We start from the raw sequence: 21,933 nt of genomic DNA, 5'->3' as shown, positions 1-21,933 counted from the left end.
TGGAGCTGCTGCCCTCAGACCTTCTCTGTAGGGAGAGGAGAGGGGCTTCCCCATTGCACATTAACTGCCAGCCACAGGTACCCCGGATGGGACTTTGAAATGCTGTTGTCTGTAGTAATTGTCTTGCAGTAATTAAGATATCCATAAATAACCTTTCTCCCTCAATGTTAACACCAAGGTGTGAGACATACATAGTGGGGCTCGCTCAACACCTGAAGGAAAAACTGGGCCATCTGCATGGAGACAAAGGACAGGTGACAGGAACCAGCTGAGACACAAGAATATTTATTTAGAAGCTTTTATTGATATATTAGTGTTCTCCCTCCTGTGGGTAAAAAGGAGAAGAGGCAAACCTGACCTGTTCAGCATCTGCACACAAAGCTCTTGCACCACGAGGGAAATTGCGTGAAACATGAAGGAAGAAGCCCTTGGTGGAGAACACAGACTCATGGTGACAGAATGACAGTGTTCGGAGTGAGCTGCAGAGGAGAGAGGAAAACGTTCTCTCAACGTAGTCATTGCAGGTCACTCCTGGAGAAATTGTGTTTTCTACTTGGGCAAGAGCCTTAAAAATCTGCAGTTGTGCATGTTTTGGTGGACTTGTGGCTTCTGCCAGTGAGAGGGGGCATAATCGAGGTGATGGCTCAGCTGCAGAGGCTGCCTCATTCAGACAGGACAGTCATTCTTCCTTTTGGGCAGCTGGTTGTGTGGGAGAGGGAAGGGCCATGACTGATGCCACGCGTGGACCTCGGGGTGGAGGAGGAAGATGTGGAGCACATGCTGGGACGTCATAAATAGTCACCCATGGGTGGTGCCTCCAGGACAGGGCTCATCCGAGGGGTGGACGCCGCTGGCTCTACGTGGCATCACTCCCAGGTAAGCAGGGAAGATGGTAGGATGGGTTCCATGGGCTTTGCTTGAATCCCCTTGCTTTTGGCCATGGAGATGTGCTGGCAGGAAGGGAGTCTGTCTTTCCAGTGTCCCAGCAGAGGCTGGTTCAGCTGTGCTTCTGCTTTACCTCCCCTTACAGAGGGGTTTGTCTGGCTGTATTGGCCAAGGCAGAAGAAACCAGCTCATGCTAACTTGCTTCTTGCTGAAGGGGAGCACTGGGGGGACAGCAAGCTGTGGAGAGCTTCCTTGGGGAAGGAGACCCCCCCTGCCTTCCCCAGGGCAGTGGTGGAGGAGAAGGAGAGTCCTTGGGGAGGTTAAGGGGAGACTTGCTGAAGATCACAAAAGCATCTGACTGGTGAGAGCAGCCCACGCTGTGAGCTCCAGAGTAGCAAGAGCTATACTGGAAGGTCCTCCAAAGTGGGGAGGTAGGACTCGGTGCTGGATGCTCATGGCTCTGGGAGGGCAGCCACGCACAATCCCTGGACTGCAGGTGGGACCTCAGTGAGGGCAAGAGGCCCTACATTCGCTATAACCAAGGCAGGGAGAATAGAAAGCAGAGGGGAGGTGAAGCTCCAGGATGGATGGAGCTGGTGGTCCACCTTGGGCTTCTTGGCTTGAGTCCTCTCCACGCAGCAAGGTTTTGCAGCCCTGGTCTTCCGCATTCAAACCCTCCCTGGCCACAGTAGCCTGGTGGGGCTGGGAGGCTATCAGCAGGTCGCAGGGATGCAAAGCCCCGTTGGGCTGGTGGCCCCTGTCCCCTCGGGCCGTTCCGGGGCTGGAGCTGCTCCTCCCCAGCGCTGTATGCAATGGGGGCTGAGGCAGCTCTTCCCACGGAAAGAACCACGTGGCACCTCCCAGCTTCTGCTTCTGCAAAGCCAGAACAGAGCCAGCCCAAAATAAACTAGCCAGCGCCAGAAGCAGCTCGATTCAGGGAGCTTCTGCAAAATGGGCTGCAAGCCACTGGGAAAGGGGAAAATGCACAAAAACACCCCGAAGCAAAAATGAAGGCAGGGTAGAAGGAAGCTGGGACTCCGGGACAACAGCAAGCCAAGCTGTTTCCAGTGGTCCCACAGCAACCAATGGACATCCCCCTTCTTGCAGACCCAGGAGAAGGATGGCTCCAGGATATCACCTGGAGATGGGTAAGCACTTTTTAGGTGAACTGATAGTTTAATAAGATACCAGCAGAGCTGGATGGCTTGCCCAAGGATAGGCAAGAACCTTTTCTTAATTAACTTTAGTTAGTCATTGGCATATTCAGACCTACGGTAGGACTGGTGGCACGATGGGGATGGAGCTGCTCTGGGAATTGACTGGAGATTGATGGGGTTTCACAAGTCCTTGTCCAATGGTTTCACCCCTTTCCTGGCTCCCTCCTGCTCATTGTGAGCTCTCAAAGTCCCAGCGAGTGGTGGTGGTCGGTCTCCTTCCTGCAGTGACATTGTGGAGGAGCCAGCGCTGCGGGTGGCAGAGGTTTCAAGGCTCCGTGCAGGACCTGCCGTTGTCTTAAATCCCCTTCCCTGTTTGGCAAAGAAATAGCAGCAAGTCTGAAGCTGGGCTTCTCCTTCTGTGATAAAATAAGAAGCTGGCGAATCATTGCGTAGACAAGTGTACTCTTCACTGGGTAAAAAACTGGCTGGATGGCTGTGCCCAGAGAGTTGTGATTAATGGGGCGAAATCTTGTTGGTGGCCGTTCACCAGTGGTATCCCTCAGGGCTCAGTTTTGGGTCCAGTCTTGTTTGATATCTTTAATGATTATCTGGGTAAGGGGGTTGAGTGCACCCTCAGTAAGTTTGCAGATGACACCAAACTAGGTGGGAGTGTTGATCTGCTTGAGGGTCGGAAGGCTCTACAGAGGGACCTGGACAGGTTGGATCAATGGTCCAAGGCCAATGGGATGAGGTTCAACAAGGCCAAGTGCTGGGTCCTGCATTTTGGTCACAACAACCCCGGGCAACGCTGCAGGCTGGGGGCAGGGTGGCTGGAGCTGCCCAGCAGAAAAGGACCTGGGGGTGTTGGTGGACAGCCGGCTGAACAGGAGCCAGCAGTGTGCCCAGGTGGCCAAGAAGGCCAACAGCATGGTCTGTGTCAGGACAGGGTGGCCAGCAGGAGCAGGGCAGTGATGGTGCCTCTGGACTGGGCATTGGTGAGGCCTCACCTCAAGGGCTGTGCCCAGTTTTGGGTTCCTCACCACAAGAAGGACATTGAGGGGCTGGAGCATGTCCAGAGGAGAGCCACCAAGCTGGGGAGGGGTCTGGAGAACAAGTCACACGAGGAGAGGCTGAGGGAACTGGGCATGTTTAGTTTGGAGAAGAGGAGGCCGAGGGGAGATCTCATTGCCCTCTGCAACTACATGACAGGAGAGTGTAGAGAGGTGGGGGTTGGCCTCTTCTCCCAAGGGAATAATGACAGGAGCAGAGGAAATGGTCTGATGTTGGGGCAGGAGAGGTTTAGATTAGATATTGGGAAGAATTACTTTCCTGAGAGGGTGGTCAGGCACGGGAACAGCCTGCCCAGGGAGGTGGTGGAGTCACCATCCCTGGAGGGATTTAAGAAACATGTAGATGTGGCTCTTCAGGGCATGCTCTAGTGCCCGAGATTGTTGGGTTGGGTGTTTTTTTGTGTGTGTGTATGGTTGGACTTGATGATCTCAAAGGTCCCTTCCAACCATGAAGATTCTGTGATTCTGGTATTAACACTGAATGTATTTTTAATATTTACTTGATTAGATGGTGTGGGGAAAATAGGATTTTCATTGGAAATTGGTCTCGAGTAAGGGTGGTGCCAGTGGGAGAGGCCGGGACCCAGAAGAACAAACCAGCGAACTCCCATCCACCCGTGGCTGTGAGATGGGCTTGGGGTGGGGCAGCCGTGGGGCGCCATGGGTCAAAGGCAGCACCTTCCTCTCCTCCTCTTCCTCCCCGTCCCCCTGCAGGGTGGCCATGTGCGTGGGGAAGTGCAGCCGCATCGTGGGTCCCTGCCTGCTGGCGTTGGGCACACTCTCAGTGGCAGCCAACATCCTCCTGCTCTTCCCTGGTGGGACATCCAAGTACCTGCTGGAGGGGCACATCAGCAAACATGCCAAGGTCGTGCCAGGTGTCTGGGGAGGCGGCTTCCCCGTGAGTACCAAGTCCTTCCTGGCCTGTCTGTGGAGCAGGGACAAAGGGATGGAGCAGGTTGGCTCCCTTTTGTCCCTCAGCTGCTTTTCCCTTCCCGCAGGTGCTGCTGGCAGCGGCCCACACCACGGCGGTGGGGTGGCGATGCGCTGGCTGCTCCAACTGCGGCACCCGTCACAACGTAAGGCAGCGCCGGGACCCCCGTGCCAAAGCAGTCCCGAGCGATGGGTGGTGGGATGTGGCAGGTGGCCCTAGGGTGGGACATGGCAGGTTACCACCTCTCCCATGGTCCTGTGGTGGGACATGGCATAGAGCCTCCCCTGTCATGGCCTCATGGTGGGATGTGTTGGGTGTCCCCTCTCCTGTGGTGGGTTGTGGCAGGGTATCATCTCTCCCATGTTGGGTCATGGCAGAGTGCCACCACTCCCATGGCCATGTGGTGGGATGTGGCATGGATCCCCGTCTCCTGTGGCCCCGTGGTGGGAGGCTGCAAAGTGCCACCTCCCTGGAGGACAGCTCATGTGTGCTGCATGCGCTCTGCCCCACCAGGCTCTGTTTGGCAGCTCCCTGCCTGTCCCCGCTCCTTGCCCACTTCTACCCAGCTCGAAACAACCCAGCAATGGCTCCATCCTCAGCCTCAGCTCCCTGGGGTGGGACCCCCTTGGGGTGAAGGGGAGGGGAGTCCTTCCCCCTTGCTGCACTCCGTCGAGAACATGTTTTGGAGCCCACTTGATGTTCAGTCCCTCCCCGGGTGTTGCCCACAGGCTTTCATCTCTGCTGTGCTCTCCAAGCTGGCACTCCTGGGTGCCACCGCCTGCTTCGTCCTCTCTGGGGTGGGTTTGACCAACGGACCCCTCTGCTTCTACAACACCTCTGAGCATGGCACCCTCTGGGATTACCCCTTCCTGGATGCTGGTTGCCAGGAGCCTGATGCCAGGTGAGGCAGTGAGGTTGAGTCACTAGTGCCACCTCGTTGGCTTAGTACTAATTAAGTTGGCATTTTTTATGGTGGGTGGGGTTGGTGGGCTTGCTGGTGGTGATGGAAAATTCCAGTAGCTCCTGAGGTCCTCACCTTCCACGGCTTTCTATGTGGTGCTTCCTATTCCCATCAACCCAGCTGGCCCTGCTCATCCTCGGGATGAAGGACAGGGTGTCTGGAGCACACCCCCATGGAGGAAAGCCATGCCTGACCCGCCGCAGGGCAGCATTTTGCATCTCCTCCTCTCTCCATCATGCAGGACAGAGAACTACCTCTATGGTTGTCACACCTGGAGCATCTGCCTGGAGCCGGCAGGCGTTGTGACCTGGAACGTCGTCCTCTTCTCCCTCCTGCTGCTCGTCAGCGCCGCCGAGATGGTGCTGGCCTCCCTCCAGATCCTCAACGGCTGCCTCGGGTGCCTCTGTGGCTTTTGCGAGGGGAAGTAGAGACCTGCCATGGTGCCAGGAGGCTGGCACTTGGAGGAGGCATCATCCTCAGGTGTCCCTTGGCTGGTGGCAAATGCCATCATGGGGATAGGGCACAAGCTGTGACACCAGCCCAGTGCAAGACAGGTTCCCCCATGGGGGAGAGACACCCCAGCCTGCACGAGACGCGGAAGCCACATGCGTGGGGTCACACAAAGGCCTCCGGGCAGAGTCCTTGGCTTGGGTGATATCGCTTCCTCCACCCTGGAGCGGATGCCCTTGGGCCTGGCAGCCTTTTGGGGTTGGAAACCAGTCTGGTGAGTGATGGAGGTGGGGACCTGGCTCCTGGCATTCCAGCACTGAGCCCAACGGCTTTCCTGGCTGCTCCCCATTAGCCTTCCCCCGTGCAAAATGTGACTTGGTGATATTTGTAGAGCTAAGACCTTGAACATTAACTTATTCGCATTAATCAATCTGTGTTTAGGGCAGCTTGTGTTGGTGTTTGTCTTCCACCTGGGGCAGGAGGGACAAAGGAGACTGGAGGAGCCAAGCTGGGCTCTGGCTGGGGGACTCGGATGGAGTTGTGCTGGAAATGAGGTGTAGCCCCCCAAAATTCACCCGTATGCATGCACAAACGGGCAGCAGAGGTTAGGAGCAGCCGCTCATCCCCACTGGTCCAGGACCCGCCGCTGCACTCACAGGGGGTGATATCGGCTTCAGCAGGTCCCCTGATCCCACGACCTCATCCCCATGACCTTTACAGGGACCGAGTGGGCACCGACCTGAACCTGCCTGTGGTACCAGGACCTTTACCCTAAAACCTGAAAAGGTGATGAGGAAAGCAGCAATGTCCACAATAGATTAAAAAAAAGGCAATCAGCCAGATCAAACAGTAACTTTGGAAAGATCATTGAGAAATAGAGGGAGTGTCTTGAACAGGATCATTAAAAAAGGAGCAATTAAAGAAGGAAGAAGCCGGTCGGAGCAGGGTGGCAGTACCAGGTACGGCACAGCTGGAGCATCGTGTCCCCCGGCGCTGCCCCCGGCTGCCTTCTCTCCTGCAGTGCTGCTGGGGGCTCCCCTTACGTATTTCATGGGGGGGTGTGTGGGAAAGGAGCTGGGGGGGGAAGCTGGTGGCACAAGCCATATAATTACAAAATAGCAATTAAAAAAAAGAGAGATGAAGCCCAGTTTTGAGATGGTGGTGCATGCCTCCTGGGTGCTGTGGCCATGCTGGCCTGGGGCAGGACCCCAGGCTGTGGCGTCCCAGCGTGCCAGGCTCCAGGGTGGTGCCCTGGGGTCCGGCACTGGGTGATTGGGGGGAACCAACCTGGGGGGTGGGGAGCACTAGGAGATGAAGCAGCTCCTTCGCCCCCGCTTTCTGGGGCGCAGGGGACCGCCATCCCGCTGGGACACAGTGGCTGTCAGGGGGATGTTCTGGAGCACGTCGTGCAGCGTGAACATGCTGAAGGAGATCTGCTCGTAGGGCGACCGGGTCCCGTTCTCGTAGAGGCAAGCAAACGCGATGGCTGGGCCACCAGTGATGGAGTCCTCATTGTAGGGCAGCTCCATGTAAGCCAGGTCTGAGTAAGCACTTGGGCCCTCATAGATGACCCATGGCTCAGTCCAGCTCTCCACATCCCTGGGGAAGGTGCTCAGGTGAACCCCCATGTTGACCCGTGACATGGAGCTGGTGGGGTGGGAGTAGAGGACCCAGGTTGGCGCTTGGAAGAAGGGAACGGGATTAGAGGTTGACATGGGGTCCCCTGGGCCCAAGGTGACACGGCCGGCATGGCTGGGATGCCCTGGGGTAAGAGAGACCTCCTTGGGCTCAGCTGGCTCGTGGTGGCCGCTGGTGGCCACTATGGGCAGCTCCTCCCCAGCTGTCTGCTGCGTGGGCAAGGACCGCAGCCCCGGGAGCATCCGAGGAAGCAGCCGGGGAGCTGAGCCCTGGTGGCGCATCACAGGGTCCCGGGGGGCAGCGGGGACGTACACGAAAGGTGCGGGGAAGCCAATGACGCTGCCGTGACAGCCATGGGGGGGCTCGACCAGCCGCTGGACCAGCTGCCCCCCATGGAAGACAGCCCCATCATCCGTGCTCAGCGCCTGGACCCTGAAGCCCAAGGGGCTGCGGGCGTTGCAGTAGAGGACGTTGGAGCCGTCCTCCTCGTCCACCGAGACCAGCTGGCACTCGCCTGTCTGCAGGTTGGGAATGAACTCCCCGAAGCGCCAGCCACGGCCGTGGTCGTCACTGTAGAAGGCGAAGGAGTGAGGGGTGGTCTTGCAGAGCTGCCCGAAGCACTCCTTGCAGTCGATGTGGTAGCTGTAGGCGGGCACCAGCAGCCGGCCGGACCGCAGCTGGATGCCGTGCCCAGGGCCCAACGCGAACGTTGCCCAGTCTGGGGAGCAAAGATGGGATGGGGGTGAAGAGTGGCCTTTGTGGTACCCCTCTTGTGCCCACCCTACATGGGAGGGTCTCCAGAGCATTCCCCAGCCTAGCCAAGCAAGGTGGCAGGGCAGGAGGGCAGCAGAGCCCAGTGCCTCCTGGTTGTCCTCACACATGGTCCCACCCGTAGCTACTGGGCCTCTCCCCCGGCAAGTGAGACAAATACTCTCTCCACACCTCACCCCCCCCTCCCCCGCTGGAGGTCCTCTTCCACCTCATCGATTTGATGCTCGGGGGCTTTCTACCCACTATGTCACCTCCAACCACACTATGGATGGCTCTAGGAGGCCAAAACCCAAGTGTGACCCGCCTCCTGGCTGTCCTCCCTGCTCCGCGCCCCTCTCTGGTGGGCTACCTTTGATGGCCCCGCCAATGACCTGCTGTGTCAGGTCTGTGGCCGTGCTCCAGCTCAGGCCCTGGTCAATGCTGGTGACGCAGCAGAGGCGGGTGACGTTTTGGCCTGTCACAATCTGGTAGGCTTCAGGCGTCCTGCCCAGCACCGTGATGAAGAAAAGGAAGAGGGTGCCGGTGAACTGGTCGTAGAGCGGGCAGGGGTTCATCGACCGGTGGTGCTGCAGCGTCGCCGTCTCCAGCACACGCATGTCTTCCCACTGCCCCGGGGTGGGGGGAGGACAGGGTGAGGACCCCCCCTCTTCATCCACCCCACTGCGCAGGTGCCTCCAGGAGCACGGCTGCGCCATGCACAAGCGGTGGAGGACAACTACCTGGCTTGGCTGTACCAACCCTGCGTGCATCCCCCCCGGCCCCATCCCACCTCCACGTAGCTCCCGTAGACGGTGCCACGGCGCAGCACCAGGAGGTTGGCGTGGGCATCATCAGCGCTCAGCCGCTCCTCCGCGAAAGCCAGCAGCTTGGCCACGCAGGGCAGGTAGAGCAGGGCGGGCACACGGTAGGTGACACCGTTGGACTCCTTCTCGAAAAGCACGGTCCGGGCGGGAAAGTGCCGGGAGCCCATGGCATCTGCAGCAGGAAGATGCAGCCCTGCCATGGGGGGGTTGGTGCAGGGGGAGGACCAGGAGATGGGCTGCCCTTGGGGGGGGTTGGATTTTAACGTGGTGGGCTTGGGTTTGAGGAACCCCCCCTGCAAGGAGCACAGGTCACTACAGCCAGGGTTGGGGTTGAGAGGTGTGACAAGTCACCACAGCTCAAAGGTGGGACTGGATTTTGGGCAAGACCAAAAAAGCTGACCTTTCAGGGCTACCCCAAAATAAAACTAATTAAAATTAAAATGACCTTCAAGTTGCCCTTCAAAAGGGGTTTCTGGTAAATCAAGGGCAAAGGGCAGGTTGAGACCTCAGGTTCCCTGCTCCCATCACCAAGTGGGTGTTGGGGGGGTGCAGAGCCCATCTCTGCAAGGACGAGACCCTGGGACCAGCCCAGGGTCCTCCAAGGGGGGTCAGGGAGTGTTTTGTCCTGTGGTTCTGGTGCCTCCAGCGCAGCAGACCCAGCCGGCTCCTCGTTTCCCCCCACCCTGTGGGAAAAGCTGGGGTGCACAGGAGGAACAGCGGGGTCCCCAGCCGGGCTGTCCCCGTGGAACAGGGCATGAGCTGTTCCCGAGCGCCTGTCCTTTGGGAACAGCAGGACTGTCCCCAAGCTACATGTCCCCAGCGTATCACCACGGGAGGAGGCGGGCACCCCACTGCAGTGGCCAAGGGCAACTTTCACCTGTGTTTTAATTAGGAGCTTTTGCTGATCGAACACCCCACGGAGAAAGCAAAGGCACTCACTCACCGGGTCGTGCTCAGCTGGGGTGTCCCCGCCGTCCCTCGCCCCCACCACAGGGGACCGTCGGCTCCTGCAGCTGCCGGCTTCCTGCAGAGCCTGTCGCCTTGCTGCTACCACCCCCCCAAAAAAGGGTCCCCCCACCGATGGGTCACGGGGCTCCCACAGTGGCCAGAAAAAAGCCCTGAGTCAGCAGTGCTGGGCAGCACAAAGGCACCATTCTCAGCCCGGGCAGAGCCAGGGGCCCCGTGGCTGCCAAGCTGCCTTCTCTGACCCCCCCGGGGGGGGGCAAAGGGAGCTGGGGAGGGGGGTGGGTGGTGTTTCCATCTCCTGCCTCTGTTTCCCTCCTCCCACAGACTGGGAAAGGCCAGACATCCCTGCCCAGGAGCTGCAGCCCGCATTCACTGTGGTCCACCCTGGCCATGAGCTCCCCAGCCTGCGGACCGTGGTCTGGAGGGTCCCAGCCTTCCCAGGACCCTCCCCCCCACCCCCCCTTCCACCCAGGTCAGCTGTTAAGAAATTGCTTTTTATGCCGTTGCTTTTTATTCCATTCCTGTCATCAACTTTGCTGAAGGGGCTTGAGAGGCTGGTGCTGGTCTCTTCTCACAGGTAATTAACGACAGAACAAGAGGGAACGGCTTCAAGCTCCAACAGGGTAGGTTTAGACTGAACATTAGGAAGGAATTTTTCACCGAAAGAGTGGTCGGGCGTTGGAACAGGCTGCCCAGGGAGGGGGTGGAGTCACCATCCCTGGATGTGTTTAAGGGACGTTTAGATGCAGTGCTGAGGGACATGGTGTAGGGGAGGACTTTGTAGAGTAGGGGAGATGGTTGGACTCGATGATCCCAAGGGTCTCTTCCAACCTGAATGATTCTATGATTCTATGACAAAATTCATCCAGCAAGTCCCGGACTGAAGCTCCAAGGTGAAAGCCCAGGCTCCGGCTGCAGAATTGGCCAGGAAAGGCCCCCGGGACTTGCCCAGCCTGAACACGCGCGGCCGCCATCTCCTCCGCCCCGGCTCCTCACAAACGCCTCCTGAGCCCGGTTAATTTTAGCCAGGGTCGGCAGAGCAGAAAACCCTGAGGGTGCTGTTGATCTCCTGGTCGCTCCTGTTGTCCAACACACGGGTCTCCTCTCAGTTGCGCCACGGGAGGTTAACCCTTGCCTCAGCTTTAAACACAGCCCAGGGAAACCCCAGCTCTGCTGCCCTCTGACAGCGTCTCTCCTGGGCCAGGACACTGCCGGGCTGTGTCACTTCCCCAGGGGGAAGCTGCAAGCCAAGCAACCAAGGGACCTCTGGAGATCACCCAGTCCAACCCCCTGCCAGAGCAGGGCCACCCAGAGCAGGTCCCACAGGAATGTGTCCAGGCGGGTTTGAATGTCTCCAGAGAAGGAGACTCCACCACCTCCCTGGGCAGCCTCTGCCAGGGCTCTGCCACCATCACAGCAAAGAAGTTCTTCCTCATGTCCAGGTGGAACTTCTTATGTTCAAGTTTGTGCCCATTTCCTCTTGTCCTGTCACTGGGTACCACCAAGAAAAGACCAGCCCCATCCTCCTGACACCCACCCTTTAAGTATTTATAAGCATTGATCAGATCCCCCCCTCAGCCTTCTCTTCTCCAGACTAAAAAGACCCAAGTCCCTCAGCCTTTCCTCAGCAGAGAGATGCTCCAGGCCCCTCAGCATCTCTGTAGCCCTCTGCTGTCCCCTCTCCAGCAGTTCCCTGTCCTTCTGCAACTGGGGAGCCCAGAACTGGACCCAGTGCTCCAGATGGGGCCTCCCCAGGGCAGAGCAGAGGGGCAGGATGACCTCCCTCCACCTGCTGCTCACACTCTTCCTGATGCCCCCCAGGATGCCATTGGCCTTCTTGGCCACAAGGGCCCATTGCTGGCTCATGGCCATCCTGTTGTCCACCAGGACTCCCAGGTCTTTCTCCTCAGAGCTGCTCTCCAGCAGGTCAGCCCCCAACCTGTCCTGGTGCAGGGGGTTATTCCTCCCCAGGGGCAGCACCCTCCACTTGCCCTTGTTAAATTTAATCAGTTTTCTCTCTGCCCAACTCTCCAGCCTGTCCAGGTCTTGCTGGATGGCGGCACAGCCTTCTGGGGCGTCAGCCACTCCTCCTAGTTTTGTGTCATCAGCAAACTTGCTGAGGGTACCTCCCATCCTTTTGTCCAGGTCATGGATGAATATATTGAAGAGGACTGGACCCAGTACTGACCCCTGGGGAACAGCACTTGTTACAGACCTCCAGCTGGATTCTGTGCCACTTATCACAACCCTCTGAGCTCTTTCAGCCAGTTTTCAATCCACTTAACTGTCCATTCATCTAACCCACACTTCCTAATCTTAGCTATGAGGATGCTGTGGGAGATGGTGTCAAAAGCCTTGCTGAAGTCAAGGTAGACAACATCCACCACCCTCCTTTCATCTATCCAACCAGTCATGCCATCATAGAAGGCTATCAGGTTAGTCTGACATGACTTCCCCTTGGTAAATCCATGTTGACTACTTCTGATTGATAGCTTTCTTTTCCTCCATATGCTCTGAGATGACACCCAGGTTGAGGCGTTCCATCAGCTTTTCAGGGATGGAGGTGAGGAAGAGTCTGGCCAACACAGTGAGAGGGGGGGCCCAACACAGCCTCTGCTGATAATCACAGAATCAGAATCACAGAATCAGAATCACAGAATCACAGATGCTGCTGGGTGGGAGACCCAACATCTCTCCCACTCTATTCCTACCTTGTTTCCCTCCCCCTCCCCTTTTTTCCCTCCTCAAACACTGAAAATCAGGACTTGCTCTAGTGAGCCGTGCTCAGGCTGGATGTTAAGGACAGCTATTAATTAAAGTTGAATGCAAAAAAAAAAAATAATTAAGCCCGTGATTAATGATTAAGAGGCAGCTGGAAGCCTGCCCAGTGCTCCGCAGCGGGGGCTGTCCCCCTGCCTGGCAGCAGGGAGGAGACATCATGCAGGATCCGGATAATGCCAGAGCCTTTGGCTCAAGGTCCCCAAAAAGGGACCCACCACCAGCTTGGTGGACCCCAACCCCTCATCTGCAAGAGTCCTGTGGGCCAGCCACGTGCCACACATGGGGTGACGCAAAGCAGTGGGAAATCTCAGTGGGAAACCCCAGTGGGTTTTCGCGTGCTGGAGTTGACAGTTGGGAGGTGCATCTTCTCCTGGGAACTGATCCAGGGCAAGGGCAAGTCTAATGGCTTCCTCTTCTTGTGTGGGTGCTGAACAGCATAAAGATAGGACGTGTACTGGAGCTCTGGCACAACCATTTTCTCGCAGGTTCTCAGAGTCCTGTTGTCCAAGTTTTGTTTGAGGTTGTACCCAAGGATATTTGCAGCCCCCGACTGGAAAGGCAGGAGAGCTTTGCTGTTGATGTGATCCTTCCCCACCGCCTCCTGGTCTGAGAGACAGGTCTCCATGAGCTCCTTCTGTCTTGTTCGCAGGTGATTCACCTCCTTCTCCAGCTCCTTGAGTCCTACAGTCTCCTCAATTCTCCTCCAGAAGCTCTGGTTGAAGTGCAGGTAGAGCTCCCAGTCCAGTGAGCACCACGTTTTTATCCGCTCCTTGCTTTCTGGAGTCAAGGTCTGGACAGTGTCCTGGCTTCTGGAATTGAGCTTAAAGTAAATCACATCATCCAGATCCCAGCACAAAGTGTGCTTCAAGAGGATCATGGACTCATCAAAGTAGTCTGCTATCAAGATCAGGTGGAAGTTCTGTTCAATCTCCCTCAAGACTGTCTGGACATACTTTTTGTTGTTCTCTGCATTGTTATCGTAGCCAAAGTCAAACCACATGATATTCCGGGCATAGATATTTTGCTCGTGATTTGCCGGGTGGTAATACTTCATGGGTGATGCCAGGTACTCATTCACGTCCTTGGAGATCCTGAAGGCAGGGGCATAATCCTTGTAGTAAACGTAGGAAGACTCCAACAAATGAATGGGGTTCCTCAGGATGGAGAAGTAGAAGGTGTTTGCTGCCATCACCTTTCGCACCTATTTGTGGGGAGGAAGAAGAGAGGCTGTTAGTCCGGAGGCATTGCTTGTTCACCCAGGTTTCTCCACAGGTGTCGTGGCTCTTTCTTACCTCCGAGGGGTTAAACCGCAGGTGGTTGCACATGATGTTGTAGTTTTGTCCTATGGATTGAAATTCCTCCACAAAGCTGGCCTGGAAGGTCTGTGGGTAGCCCAGGTGGACGAGCTCATTGGCTGGAAGGGCAACGGTGAGGTTGTACTTCTCTGCGAACCTGAACATGATGTTCAGGATGGTGCTGCTGGCAGTTTTGTGGGTCTTGAGGAACATGACATTAGTCTTGGCATGGCAAGGCAGCAGCTCCTCATGGCTCTTCGAAATTCTGTAGGAAGGCAAAAGATGAGGGAAACGGCCTCTCCAGTGCCATACCCCATCTCTGAGACCTGGCAAAGCCAAACCCGAGCAGGTTCTCTTTCTGATACCAGACCTGCAGCTGGTGCAAGGCACCAACCCAAACAAGCCCCATCCCTCAGGCGCTGATGTCAGACAGTTTTCTCCTTATCCAGGTCCTCACTTACCCAAAGGCTTCAGCTCGCTCCCCTTTTCTTTTTCCATACGGCTGATTTTGCCCCAAAGAGCTGCAGTTTGGCTAATTCAATCCCTTGTTGCCTGCCCAAACGTTGATCTAGGACCCGACTTTGGACCGCTGCCCTTCCAGTATTATCTTAAACCTCATGAGAGTGAAATCAAGATCCTTGCTGCCCTGGGCAGATGAAGTAATGCAACCTTGCTTCTGCGTCACTTACACATAATTTTTGTTCTGCATGTGGAAGAATCCTGACAGGAAGATGAGTCCCAGGCAAAGGCTGAAAACGATGAACCATTTGATGTCCCTGGAAAGAAAGAAGAGTTTGGGTGGAGTTTTATATTCTAGTCCTTCCCAGAACATGAACCACCAAACTTTGCATATTGTCCCTGGGAATTATCATCACTGGGAGTTCTGGACACCTCAATCCAAGAGAGATCTGGAGGTGCTGGAGCGAGTGCAGAGGAGGGCAACGAAACTAGTGAAGGGCCTGGAAGACAAATCACATGAAGAGCGGCTGAAGGAGCTGGGACTGTTTAGTATGAGGAAGAGGAGGCTGAGGGGAGACCTCATCACTCTCTACAACTACTTGAAAGGACACTGTAGAGAGGTTGGGGCTGGTCTCTTCTCACAGGTAATTAGTGACAGAACAAGAGGGAACGGCTTCAAGCTCCAACAGGGTAGGTTTAGACTGAACATTAGGAAAGAATTTTTCACTGAAAGAGTGGTCGGGCATTGGAACAGGCTGCCCAGGGAGGGGGGGGAGTCACCATCCCTGGCTGTGTTTAAGGGCCGTTTAGATGCAGTGCTGAGGGACATGGTGTAGGGGAGGACTTTGTAGAGTAGGGGAGATGGTTCAGCTTGATGATCCCAAGGGGCTCTTCCAACCTGAATGATTCTATGAAAACAAGCCCTTTGTAGGGGTGTAAGGACTTTCCTGGTAAGAAACATGAGCAGCTCCTGCAATCCCATCACTGCAGAAGATGGGGTCTCAAAGAAATGCTAAAGTGCATTGTTTTTTTTCAATATAGCTGAGCTTTTTCAATACAGAAAACTGATTAATAACCCAATAGCACCTGTAATGGAGTAATTGCAAGCCCTCCTGTCAAACAAGAGGACTGCTTCCCCGCTGGGACATCTCCTCCTCCCAGCCCAGCTCTCGTGCTCATCCCCACCCAGGTCTCCTTTTCATCAGATCTCCTAACCTTGGCCAGATTAAACTTCCTGAGCTCAGAAGCAGCTCTTTGGATCACGGAATCATCTGGGTTGGAAGGGCCCTTAAAACTATCAAGGCCAATCATTAATCCAACGCTGCCGTTAACCCGCCACTAAACCATGTCCCTCAGCCTCACGTCTCCACACAAGCACCTCCTCTGCCCGTGTTCTGCCCTGATAATGACGAAGGGTGGGTCTTCTATAGCACTAACTAACAATAAATTAGGCATCACTGGTGCATTCTAGCTGGGACACGTACAGATCTTTTGAAAGCTTGATGCCCACCAAAAAGGAACTTTTCAGCACCAGGCTTGATGTGACTTTTCTGATCTGAAAAGATTTTTTTAACTCTGTGTGAATTCCATGTTTCCAGCCACCGTTTCCAAAATGCAGCAGATCTGGTCTGCGCTTTAAGTTGTTTTGAGAAGGTGTAGCCCCATTTACAGCGTGGGATGGTCACACTCATGGTTCTCACTCTCCCAAGTGGGCATGGAAGGCTCCAAACCTGCCCAGAGTGAGGGCTGCTGGGGGCAGGTGGCTTGCTGCAGGCTGCGTCTGGTGGTCCTTTCTACTGACCTTCTGGCCAAGGGGCCCTCAGACACAGTCCTGCTGCACAGGGGGGTGGCTTTCATAGCCTCCAGCTTGTACTATGTGAAAGACACTGAATTGCTCCTTCCAGTTGGCCTTATGAGAGTGCAACAACCAGCTTCACCTCGCATGGTCTGCAGCCTCCCACTGGCTGACAAGCTGGGCTGTGGCAGCCATGGGAAGCTGGAGAGAGGATGGGAGCAAAGTCCAACAACACATAGCTCCACATAAAGACAAAGCCATCATGGGCAGCCAGGAACCCAGGGATGCAAACCCAGTGGAACCACGGGGACAAGTGACGATGTTGCAACACCATGATGGCACTGCAGAAAATCACCAGGCAAACCTGCCCCACACCACTTTTGCTTCAAGCTCCGCTTGGCACGGCAATGCTTTCCTTGTCCTGCCCCAGCCAAAGCAGGAAACCCTCAGGAAGGGCAGAAGAGCCCTTCCCAAAGCCAGGGAAGACCCTCAGCCACAGCTGGTACCAACCTCTGATGTGAATTTGCAGCACAGTGTCTGCATGAAGAGTTTGAAGACATAGCTCTAGGGAGTCTTTTATCAGTATTTTTTAATTCTTTGGTCCCAGGCCTGCTGGGTGGGTGGGGATGAGACAATCAAAATTCTTTTGATGGCTCCGGTTATGTAAGTAGAGATGAGACAGGAGAAGAAATGCGGAGGGACCCACAGGCAGTGAGCAGGCTCACCTCTGTCAGATGCAGCCCCTGCCCACTTTCCTGGTCTCAGGTTGGAGCAGTTCGTGGAGAACTGCTGTTCAAGGAGGGACCCTGTCCCCCTGTGCTGCTCGAGGGGAGGAAGAAGAGACTTCGGCAGCGAAGTTAAACTGGGGAAGAAGGGAGGGGTGGAGCAAAGGTGTTTCTAAGATTTCATTTTCAGTTGGATTGGTACTAAATTAAATTTCCGCAAGTTGAGGCTCTTTGCCCATGACGGTAATGGGCAAATAGAGAGTGATCTCTCCTTATCTTTATATTGACTCACAAGCTGTCCTGGTTTGGTTTCATTTTCTCTCCCCTGCCCAGCCGAGGAGGGGGAGCGATTTGGTGGGCTTTGGTGGGCACGCAGTGTCTCAGCTGGGGTCAACCCACCCCAGCCCAACAGCAAAAACCACGGCAAACTTCAAGAGAGAAAGGCACAACCCGAACGTCGCAGAAAGTCACCCACGCACAGGGGACACGCACCCAGCCTGGGAGCCCTTTGAGGAAACACTTGGGAGCCCATCCCCAAGACACAAAATGCCTCCAAAGAAGCCGTAGAAGTTGTGGAGCTGCCAGCAGGGCTGGCGCCAGAGGCTCCACTCGCTTTTCCGACCCAGGTCGTGCCATGTTCCAGCTGGAAAGGAAACACAGAAACCTGCCTCTGGGGTGGCACCTGGAAGTGCTGCTACAAGATGCTTTAAGGCTTGGGACAACACTTGGATTACGCCGAAAGTAAGAGACCTCTGTGCTGACCTCACAACTAAAAAACCTGGAATACAGGAAAGAAACACCTGCGGCAAAATTAATCTCTACCCTGGGGGAAGCCGCAACTAACTCCGTGGGTTATTAACAACTTACAGGGATTACCCGAACCGGACCTTTCTACAAAACCACCTTTTAATCCTGCGCCCGCAGCCTTCCCCTGCCTCCCCCCCTTTACCTTGACGTGCTCCCGGGGCATTTCATGCTGCCACGGGAGCCACCGCCTCCTTTGCCAACCGGCTCCAGTGATACTCCTGTCCTCCCCGGGCTCCTCCGGCTCCTCGCGCGCGGCTCTATAACCGGTGGGGAGAGGTGAGGAGGAAGGGAGTGGCCAGGTGTTCCCAGGGGTGGGGGGAATTCAGTCAGCCATTAGAAGCTCTGACATGGCACGGCGTCGGCACAGCGAGGGGCGGCCATGGGGAGACGGGGCTTCGCAAGGGTTCCGTGGGGCAGCAAGGATTTAGCGGGGACCCCCCCGTTCTCTTCCAGAGGGAGGCACGGGGGGGTTCCCAGCAGGGTCCAGGCTGGAGGAAGGCATGGTTGGACCATTTGTCACCCCACACACGGTCACATCTTTCCCCCGGTGCCCTGTCCCTGCCGTGGCCAGCCCCCCGCCTCTCCCTCGGTGGTGTAGGGCTATAATCCTCTGCCAGGCACGTTCGGGAATGGGAAATTAGGGACAGCAGCAAAACAGGATGGGCATTCACCTTTTGCAAATTCCCCTTAAGACACTCGGACTCCGAACTCTTTCCCAGTGGAAACGCCATTATGGCAGCTGGAGGTTAAGGGCTCAGAGAGTTACAGCCTCGGGAGAGGCCGCTCCTGCTCCTGAGCAGTTGTTATTTTATGGTTTGTCTACAAAGTGACTTCTTGGTGTCATAAACAACCACCAGAACCTGCATTACGCAGGGATCTGAGCTTCCACCAAGGCTCCCGTACACCAGCACTTCCCAGACTGGGTTTGGCGGCTGCAAATTGCCCTGGGAGAGCAGGGTTTGTCCTGTGGGTCTGGAGGTGGGGTGCTCCCCCTGCTCCCCATGCCGTGGCTGGAGCTGGTGCTCTCCTCATTCAGGCAACGAGAAGTTTATCCACGGCTCCCAGCCTGGAACGAGGATTAAGCAGTTGCTTTTGGTCTTTTACGGCCCTGACTCTTCCCATGCACCTCCTGACACCGTTCCCTTTCCCTCCCTGCCCACGGTGTCACCTTTCTAAACCTCTTACGCTGATGGTCCAACCTGTCCCACCAAGACCCAAGTCCTCAGCATTCTGCTACCCCTCACCTACGTCGCTCCATCTTCAGAGTGCCCAAATATCCAGCATTTCTTCTTAAATCACAGCTCCCTCCGGCCAGCCCCCACTCCAGCGCTCACCAAGATCCAGAGATTAGCGAGGTGCAGGGTTGCGTTCCTCCAGTTTCTCAGGAGAACATGAGCCAACGTGCCGTTTTACCACCAATTTCTAGGGTGACTCTTGGCAGGCTGTCAGCCGCTGCTGGCAGGTGGGTCACGTTTAACAGATTACATTTCAGGCGTCAGCTGTGCCATTTCTTGCTCAGAAGCTGGTAAATCGCAATGAATCGCAAAAGACCATTTTTTTTTTTAAAGCTTTTACAATTGATTCATTGCTCTCTCCTGGGGGGTTGCACACGAATGATCAGGTTGGGTTACGCAGGAGAACACGGCGAAATGCAAAAATACCTGGCTTCATGTGGGGCCGGGCTGCTCCAAGGCTGGCAGCAGTGAAAGTCAGCTAGCTGACGCACAATTAGTTAATCGGGCAGGATGCTGAATTAATTAGCTCCACAGTGCCTCTGTGGGTCAGCGCCCATGGGCAGCTCGGCCCCACGCCCCCACAAGCAGGCTGGGGAGGAGAATGAGGAAGGTGAAAGTGTAAAAACTGGTAGGGTGAGATAAAGGCAGTTTCACAGGTAAAGCCAAAGCCGCGGCGCCGGGAAGGCAAAGGGGGTGAATTCACCGCGTCCCACCGTGGGCGGGCGTCCAGCCACCCCAGGACAGCAGGGCTCCATCAGGCGTAACGGTGACTTGGGAAGGCAGACGCTGTAACTCTGAACACTCCCCTTTCTCCTTCTTCCCCCGGCTTTTATGGCTGAGCACAGTCACGCAGGGTGTGGGACATCTCCCCAAGTCAGTTGGGGTCAGCTGTCCCAGCTGCATCCCCTCCCAGCTTCTAGCACAACCCCATCCTGCTCGCTTGTGGGGCAGAGCGAGAAGAAGTAACCTTGACACTGTGCAAGTACTGCTCTGCAGCAGCTACAACCTCCCTGTGCCAGCCACATCCCTCACAGATCCAAAACACAGCATCATAAGAACTGCTATGAAGAAAATTAACTCTATCCCACCCAAACCTGAGAGGTCAGAGAGTCAGGTGTTTCCTCACTGTGCCAGAAGACCACTGCTTCAAAGCACTGAGCATCCACACTGTTCTATCACGTAAGTCTGTCTCAGAAAAAAGTAGAATTTTGGGAAAGAAATTCCTACGACGATTCTTTATAAAAATACACACCCCATGCCCCCTGTGTACCAACCCTGTCTCTCCCTTCTATATACAACAGTGAACTAACATTTGAAAGCATCACTGAGAACACGGAAAAGAAGGATAATGCTCACATTTAAGGTCTAGGAAAGATACGAAAAAATAACCCTACAATAACTCCTCCCTTCTATTCCCTCAGGGCAACTGCTCTATTGTTTAACTGAAACAGTAACTTACATTGAGCTTAAGGATCTCCATGTGTAAAGAAGATGGCTACATGTAGCTGTGCCAGAATTTCCCTGGCCACAGCGCCAGGTTATCTGCCAGCCCCGACTCCCTCCCTACCACTCGCTCCATACGTAGCTGGAAAAAAAAAAAAAAGCAGTATGGAAAGTTCTGCTTCCCAAAAAGAACCATTCAGATATAAAGCCTGTATTTTAAACAATTATGGTCAGTGGTTTGGGGGAAAAAAAAGAGAAAGAAGGGCATAGGAAAAAGGCAGAGAATATAAACAGCCTGGTCCGGAAAGAACAAGCTGCATCAGCTTGGCAAAAAGCAAATCCTGTATATTTTTTTCTCTAACAACATCATGGACTTTCCATATTTTTGCACCACCTGACACACAAGGCCGACTGCGGTTGGGTCGCATTCTGTCTCCCCTTTAGAGACGATGGCATCGTTCGCTCTGCTCAGCCCCAGAAGACGAACCAGCTCCTCTGAGCCGTCCTGAGGAAGAAAGGGAGCAGCGGGGAGCGCCCCGACAGCGAAGGGAAAGGGGCAGCTGCAGGGAAGAGACCAGAGGGCAGGGCTCGGTATTGGCACTCCAGGTTGCTAAGATGGAGGCAGTTCTCTTAAAAGCATCCGTGTGGCCAAGTTGAGAGAGTTGTGACCTTCGAACTGTATCATGAAAGGTACCGCACCACAGTGCTGAGCGTAAGCCATCACCCTTAATGCAATTCAACAGCTCGCAGCCTGGCAGAGACAGTGGTCTGGTTAAAAATGGAAGAAAAAAGACTCTATAGGACAATTTTCTTCCAAGAAAAAGACTCTGGATGGAACACCTATTTCACTGCACTGCGAAGGAGAAGAAATCACTGAAAAGTAGCTAACGGAGAAGAGAGCTACTGGGTAAGACACAACCGCCTTTCCTCATCCCATGGAGTCCGGTGATGCCTCCCAAACCAGTAGACCTGCGCAAAAACCATCCATCACCACCCTCTGAGCCAGTTTCCTGCCCCTCTCGCAGACCCCCCAGCCGGTCTGTGTCTTCCCAGCTTATCCAGGAGAAGGCTGTGGGAAACAGCGTTGAGCACTTTGCTGACACCCAGGCAAAAGAACATCCACTGCTTGCTCTCCCACGTTGACAGAAAATGTCATTTTGTTGTAGAAGGTGGCCAGGTTGGTGACACGGTTTACCTTCGGCAAATATCCGTTGTCTTTTCCAGATGGGTGTTGTACCTCTGTTTAAGAGGGTTGAGTGACACATACTGGTAACTACGGATGTGACTAGCTAACATCAGAAGATGACTCACTAGCAGATGGCTTGGCCAGCCCTCTGTTAACAGAAGGCTGACAATGTGGTCTTGTGTACCAAACTGTAAATGACAATCTTGTCATCTCAAAACAAACAGACTGTAGAAAAAAAACCCATCTTAGAATAGAATAGTCCAGTTGGAAGGAACCTGCAATGATCATCTAGTGCAACTGATGACCTGTCCACTTCAGGGCTGACCAAAAGCTAAAGCATATTATTCAGGGCCTTTTAAACACTGCCAGGCTTGGGGCATTTACCACCTCTCTAGGAAACCTGTTCCAGTGTCTGACCACCCTCTTGGGAAAAAATGCTTCCTAATGTCCATCTGAACCTCCACTGGCACAGCTTTGAACCATTGCCACGTGTCCTGTCACTGAATCCCAGGGAGAGGAGGTCAGCACCTCTCTCTCCAGGTCCACTCCTCAGGAAGCTGTAGAGGTCAATGAGG

General features: G+C 55.0%; 3 protein-coding genes across 7 annotated transcripts; 1 reads left to right on the top strand and 2 right to left on the bottom strand.

Annotated features, from left to right (window-relative positions):
* The first annotated feature begins 466 nt into the window (after window positions 1-466).
* On the top strand, window positions 467-6,329 carry TM4SF19 (transmembrane 4 L six family member 19). 2 transcript variants are annotated; one of them, XM_014962941.1, is made up of 5 exons: window positions 467-876; window positions 3,827-4,010; window positions 4,111-4,188; window positions 4,772-4,944; window positions 5,246-6,329. In XM_014962941.1, the coding sequence occupies exons 1-5, from the start codon at window positions 767-769 to the stop codon at window positions 5,430-5,432; spliced, it is 732 nt and encodes a 243-aa protein (XP_014818427.1). In that variant the 5' UTR covers window positions 467-766; the 3' UTR covers window positions 5,433-6,329. The 2 variants fall into 2 exon arrangements, with proteins under 2 accessions (XP_014818427.1, XP_014818428.1); XM_014962942.1 differs by lacking the exon at window positions 467-876 and adding an exon at window positions 1,814-2,033.
* Window positions 6,292-9,718, bottom strand: NEU4 (neuraminidase 4 (sialidase)). Of its 4 annotated transcripts, none has more exons than XM_014962937.1 (4): window positions 9,610-9,718; window positions 8,633-8,838; window positions 8,213-8,468; window positions 6,292-7,810 (listed from the first exon to the last, which is right to left on the bottom strand). In XM_014962937.1, exons 2-4 carry the CDS (start codon window positions 8,831-8,833, stop codon window positions 6,759-6,761), a joined length of 1,509 nt encoding a protein of 502 aa, XP_014818423.1. In that variant the 5' UTR covers window positions 8,834-8,838; window positions 9,610-9,718; the 3' UTR covers window positions 6,292-6,758. The 4 variants fall into 4 exon arrangements, with proteins under 4 accessions (XP_014818423.1, XP_014818424.1, XP_014818422.1 ...); XM_014962938.1 differs by having other exon boundaries at window positions 8,633-8,859; window positions 9,610-9,684; XM_014962936.1 differs by lacking the exon at window positions 9,610-9,718 and having other exon boundaries at window positions 8,633-9,011.
* A 2,936-nt stretch (window positions 9,719-12,654) lies between these two features.
* On the bottom strand, window positions 12,655-16,024 carry GAL3ST2 (galactose-3-O-sulfotransferase 2). Its single transcript, XM_014962949.1, has 4 exons — window positions 15,969-16,024; window positions 14,398-14,484; window positions 13,706-13,973; window positions 12,655-13,614 (listed from the first exon to the last, which is right to left on the bottom strand). Exons 1-4 carry the CDS (start codon window positions 16,022-16,024, stop codon window positions 12,721-12,723), a joined length of 1,305 nt encoding a protein of 434 aa, XP_014818435.1. The 3' UTR covers window positions 12,655-12,720.
* Window positions 16,025-21,933: the final 5,909 nt, after the last annotated feature.

This window comes from Calidris pugnax, unplaced genomic scaffold, assembly GCF_001431845.1.
Source record: "Calidris pugnax isolate Ruff unplaced genomic scaffold, ASM143184v1 scaffold1156, whole genome shotgun sequence".
In the NCBI taxonomy this organism is placed as follows: domain Eukaryota; kingdom Metazoa; phylum Chordata; class Aves; order Charadriiformes; family Scolopacidae; genus Calidris; species Calidris pugnax.
Note: the sequence above shows the minus strand (reverse complement) of the source record. Positions and strands in the feature narration are given on the sequence as shown.